Source organism: Rousettus aegyptiacus, unplaced genomic scaffold, assembly GCF_014176215.1.
Source record: "Rousettus aegyptiacus isolate mRouAeg1 unplaced genomic scaffold, mRouAeg1.p scaffold_m13_p_12, whole genome shotgun sequence".
NCBI classification, from domain to species: Eukaryota; Metazoa; Chordata; class Mammalia; order Chiroptera; family Pteropodidae; genus Rousettus; species Rousettus aegyptiacus.
In genome coordinates this window covers 50,163,639-50,169,637 of record NW_023416287.1, presented here as the reverse complement: position 1 = coordinate 50,169,637, position 5,999 = coordinate 50,163,639, and the positions used below count along the sequence as shown (strand labels likewise).

The 5,999-nt window shown below is 43.2% G+C and overlaps 1 protein-coding gene across 1 annotated transcript; it reads left to right on the top strand.

Annotated features, from left to right (window-relative positions):
- Positions 1 to 4,629: 4,629 nt before the first annotated feature.
- LRRC30 (leucine rich repeat containing 30) lies at positions 4,630 to 5,535 on the top strand. The gene has a single exon (XM_016120903.2). The coding sequence runs from the start codon at positions 4,630 to 4,632 to the stop codon at positions 5,533 to 5,535; it is 906 nt and encodes a 301-aa protein (XP_015976389.2).
- The last annotated feature ends 464 nt before the right edge of the window (positions 5,536 to 5,999 follow it).

Genomic DNA, 5,999 nt, shown 5'->3' with positions numbered 1-5,999 from the left:
CAATTTTACATATGAAGAAATGGAAACATAGACGAGCTAAGTAACTTGCTCAAAGTCACACAGTCCTTCAGTAACAAACCCAGAATTAAACCCAAGGTGGTCAGCCACAGAAACCTGGGCTTATGACATTGACAGCCAGCCTGTCACTACCTCTGACTGAGGTGGCTACATGCTGGAAGGCTAGAGTATGTTCTAATCAGATTGATAATAAGCTGGTTTACTAAGAAAGTAGTAAAGAGAATATAGTAGAAAGAAAACAGCATTTAGACCAGGAGACAAGGTGTTGATGATAATGCTGATACTAACTAGTTTTGTATTTGAAGCATTAGTTAACCCTGTCAAAGGTTGGTTCTATCATATTTAACATGAGATTAAAAATATCAACCTCACAAGACTTATGAAAATCAGATAGACCATATAACAGCATCTAAAACAGCCCTTACCGAGTAAATATTCTGTAAATATAAGGTGAGTGAAAGATAAATGAGAGATGTTTCACAAATACTGCATTGATTGAACTTGACGAAAGTATGAAGTTCATGAACAAGGACAAAATAAAATCAAACGCATGGAGGATGCTTAGTAAATGAACCCAGAGGCCTCTGTGTGTGTGTGTGTGTATGTGTGTAGTGAGGTAGGATGTATATGTATAATCGTATAATAGCTACCATTTATGTCACAGCTCTCATTTACTGAGGTTTTACCATGTAACATCACTGTACTGTGGGTCATATACTATCAGTACCCATAAATTAGGGAATTTTGTTATATACTTTGGATTGTATCATTACATACATTTTATAGATGTTTAACCATGGGCTTCTCTGAGATATGGTGGTTTAATACAGCCTCTTTGCAGAAGTCTATGAAACCTAGCAACAGGCTGTGTTCAATCCAAAAGGTGTGGCTAGCTTAGAATGCATTGCTCTTATTTGCTCTCTTCCCAGATGCCCCTGTTACTTTTGGTTGCCTGGATTGTATTCCTCAATAAAACATTAGCCTCATAGCTTTTGTCTCAAGCTATGCTTTTAAGGAAACATGGGCTAAGACAAATTTAAAAAAATATTTTTTTTGGTCAGAGAAAATACATTGAAGTAGGTATGCAATAAGAAAAAGACCTACATTTAAATGCAAAATGTTAAGTGGATTGTCTCCAACCCTTTCTATATCTTCTATTTTTTAAAAAAAATTAAATCGGTAAAATGGTTATGTTAATGAACTACTTAAACATACAGATTTCTTTCTTCCCAAATTAACAGACATGACATGTGGACATGTCATGTCCTGAAACACCAACATGAGAATAAAAAGATTTTTTTTCAATAAATATTCCATTAGTGTGAATTCAGGAGTAGCTTTAGATGTTTTCATAACCTACTATTTTATGTACTCATCATTTTGGTTTTATTTTATTTAGGATAAAAAAAATAATAAATGTTATTTTTTACATGTTGGAACAATCATCAGCTGGAATATACAAAATATGTAGTAAATACATTAAGGATACTAAATACATCTTAATTATCATGGAACTTCCTTAGGTTTGAAAGACAGCCACATTATTTACCATGCCCTGGAATTTCAAAACCTTGTCCAATAAAGCTTCGTTCTGAGACTTATTCCAAACTGAAATCCATTCAGAGAGCCTTGAAAAGTCTCTTTTGGCAAAAGTCAAATGTGTGGTCTCCATAGTGAAGCCTAAAGCCAACAGCACTCCCCCAAGGACCAATATTATTGTAAGCAAAATGAAAGCTGCCTTGGAACTTTGCGTACTTTTGCTAGAAAAGAGGTAAATGTGACTCACTTCCCTACAGCGAGAATCCGACTCCTCAGAGTGGGAAGGTGCTCTGGGAAGTACCCCCCACACATCCCCGGCCTGAAAGGCTTGTTTCATAGATGAGGACATGTACTGAGAAACTGTTACCATCCTCAAGGTGACCCATCCTCTGACCACATAAGTAAGCATGGTTAATTAAGGGGACAGTATCTACATTTCAGAATATTAGAAGAAACAGTCAGCTATTCACACATCTCATCCATTTGATATATGAGAACCTTGCTAAAGAACAACTGAACTATTTTTAGAGGGGATTAAATCCTTTACGTCAAAGTCTTCTGGAATAATATTTTAACTTTTGCTTTGCCTAATTGTGATGGGGTAGAGCAAGCAGGGTTAAGGCCTAATTATGTAGTTATTTCTATGCATGTAGTTATGCAGTTATTTCTTTCTCTATGTTCTCTCCAGCCCTACCCCTTAGTAACTTGAAAAAAAAATTCATAACCTAGCTATAGTTATTCCATCTTGCTACAGGGCTAAACCTTAAGGCTTCTTGTGATTTCAGCCTGTGCTGTGAAGTCTGGCTAACTGGGTTTGAATTCTGGTTCTGCTATTGAGTAGATACTTGATCTTGGTCAAGTGACTTGATGTTTCTCTTTGTTTCCTCCCCTTTAAAATGGAGATAATTTTAATTCTTCTATCCCACATTAAAGTGTCTAATGTATTGCTTTTCACGTAGTAAACATTCAATACACATTGGCTATTGATAAATTCTCAAAAAGGTTTAATTGAAAAAAAAATGACTTAAGAATTAAGAGAGAATTGCCATTAAGAAGAAAGCTGTTGATTCTTGCTCAAATTACCCCAGCTCCCACTATTTCCCACATCTCAGGAACTGTAGCATAATTTCTCATGCTCATAGAATAAAAAAGGGAAAGAAATAGAGCTTTTTATAAAACAGCAAAACCCTATTATCACATGAAATTTACTTATATAAGTCATGGTTTGTTCTAAAAACTTAGGGTACAAATTTAGCCACATTGTTCTTCCCCCAATTAAAAGTTAAAACACTCAATATCCTATTTAAAAAAGTCCAAAGTCTCCACTTTTGTGCAAGAATCCCAGGTTCTTAGCGGGATTCTGATCTATCTAAGAGGATCAGATCACTTTCAAATGCTAAGTGGAGTGAGAAGTGGCCTCACATTGTTTTACGCCTCCTGCTGCTGTTCTTGCCCAGACACTGGCCAGTCAGTGGATAGGCCAGCACATTCCCCAAGTGGTGCCCAGTCAGGGCTCAGCTCAGGACCCTGGCTTGGTGATTACAGCTCCAAGACCAGCATCACTCTCCAGGACACGCAACTGCTGTGCCAAGGGGCTGTGCACAAGGGCTGCTGCCAGCAAAAGCCACATGCTTCTTGGCCAACCCATCCCTCTCTACAGACTGCAAGCCCAGTTCTCAGAATATAGGTTATCAACCTTGACATCACTTTCCCCTTTAATCACTGACTATTTTATAATTTTTCACCTGTGCAATGTGTCTGCCTCCTCCCAAACTATATTAGTTTGCCAGTGCCACCAGAACAAAGGACCACAGTCTAGGCGGCTTAAAAAACAGAAATTTGTTTTCTCATAAATCTGGAGGGAACAATTCCAAGATCAAGGTGTCAGTAGGGTTGATCACTTCTGAGGCCTCTCTCCTTGGCTTGCAGATGGATGTTTTTTCCCTGTGTTTTCACGTGGCCCTGTCTCCAAAGAGTCACCTTGTGAGGTACGGGGGTTAGGACTTAAACCTTTGTTATTTGGGGGGGACACAATTCAGCCCAGAACATCATTAAGTCTACATATGTAGGACATAAGTTAACTTCTTTAATTGAAGAAGATGGGAGCAATGGGTAGAAAGTGAGAGAAGGAGGGAGAGAGAGAGAGTTGCATACTTTGGAGGGTTTCTCTACATTATCCTTCAGGACTATGGGCACCGCACAAGGCAACTGCTCAAGGGGCTGTTCAGACATTTAAAGTGCACCCCACTAAACTCAGAAAGCCACTGTGAAACAGTTGATCCTGAAACCCCTCTGGCTGATCTAGGAGTGGGAGTCCACACCTCCTTTCATTTTCTCCTCACCGAGTCACTTCTGACAAGCACCATGTAAAACCCTTTGGCCTGGAGAATTCTAGGTGTCCAGGCTTATTCTGCTATTTTTTCACTACTATATGATTCACCAGTTGTGTGAAATGGGTACATATGATATTGTCTGATGATCTTTAGCTTTGGAAACGAAACTGTCACTGGGATTTAGCCCAGTTTCACTGTGCAGCCTGGATGAGTTCCAGTGGCCATGTAGACCGAGTGGCGTTTGTGTGGCCTGCTATACGTTTCCCCTTGGCTTCTTGGAGGTGGGCTTCTTAATCTGCTCAGCTGCGATACCTAAGAAAGGCTGAGAGGGGAGAGCTAGATGCAGCCTCCTTATGACCTGTTTGCACGCACCAGGCCAATAAGCCCAGGCAGAATGACAGTGACAGCTGCATTGTGGCATTCACAGGGATTCGAGTGGTTCAGTTCTGCAGCCCCAGGGACAAGTATATCATTACAGCCAGGCTGCTCAGAGAGAAACCACCTAAACTCACCTTCGGGGATGGACCTAGCAGTTCCACAGCCAGGGTAGGGCATCTTGGATATCTGCAAGACTTGACCCAGACCCTCTGTGAGCTTTCTCCACGCTGGACTGCCTGGGGACGGTCCTGTTCTCACCTCCACCTGTGTTCCCTGCCTGTAACAGCCGGGCTTTTAGCAGCAGGGGTAGGACATAGCCCCAACCTTTGGGAGACAGGGGATAGAGGGCGGAAAGGAAGGCATGGGGGCCAGGCAATCCAGCGCCCGCTCCAAGGACAAGGGCCCCAGGGGCATGGTGCTCCTGCGGAGGAGGCAACGATTCTCCCCGCGGGACGACGCTCTGCTCTCGGGAAAGGACCCGCGGTCCCTGCTGAAGCGGGGCATGCGCCACATCAGCTTTAGCCTGGTCACCAAGGGAATAACAGACATCCCCGACTTTCTGTGGGGCTTGTCCGAGGTCCAGAAACTCAATCTGTCTCACAACCAACTCAGGGTTCTCCCTCCTGAGGTGGGGAGGCTGAGCCGGCTGGTGGTCCTGAACTTGTGCGGGAATCGTCTGAAGAGCCTGCCACAGGAAATCAGCCTCCTGAAGGGCCTGAAGGTGCTGTTCATCAACATGAACTGTCTGACGGAGGTGCCAGCCGAGCTGAGCACCTGCAAGAACCTGGAAGTCCTGAGCCTGTCGCACAACAGCCTTTCCCAGCTGCCCGCCAGCTTTGCCGACCTTTCTAGGCTCAGGAAGCTGAACCTCAGCAACAACTGTTTTGCTCACATCCCCATCTGTGTGTTTGCACTGAAGGAACTGGATTTCTTGCATGTGGGCTCCAATCGCCTGGAAAACATCGCTGAGAGCATCCAATGCCTGGGCAGCTTGCAGATCTTCATTGCCGAAAGCAACAACATCCACTCCTTCCCGCGATCTCTCTGCCTCCTTGCCAGCCTGGAGCTGCTGAACTTGAATGACAACGACATCCAGACCCTCCCAGACGAACTCTACCTGCTGTGTCGACTGGCCAGAATTGCTTGGAATCCCATGGACAAAGGGCTCCACATTTCCCATAACCCTTTATCGAAGCCTCTGCCAGAGCTGGTGGAGGGGGGCCTGGAGATGCTCGTCAGCTACCTGAAGGACAAAAAACACAACTGAGGTGGCCACTGAAGGCAGGAACAGTAGCCGGCTCACCGAGACTCTGTCAGCTGGGTACTTCTCTAGTCTACGCTTTCTCCTCTTAGTGTTCGTGGGGGTTAAGGCTTGTGTTAATATTTGCTGAATTGTTCATTGTTAAACACCATTTTAGACAAGTGTTTGTTTTTAACTCTGTATGTTTCTAATAACTCTCATAATATCATGTTCATCTCACTCTAAACAGAAATTGAAGTAGGTCATTTGGCTTTTTCCGAAGAGAAATAATTGTTCTGGTTCTCCTGAGGAACAGCAGAATTTGGCCTTGGGAATAGTGGTCAGCAGGTCTGATTCAATGAAATCCATGAGTCAAATATTTGTTTAGTATTCGCTGTGTGTCAAGTGCGGTATCAGGCATTGACACCACCTAGTTTCAACCCTTGAATTGGCAACCCACAGCCAGGTAGCAACAGTAGCCTCTACCAAGC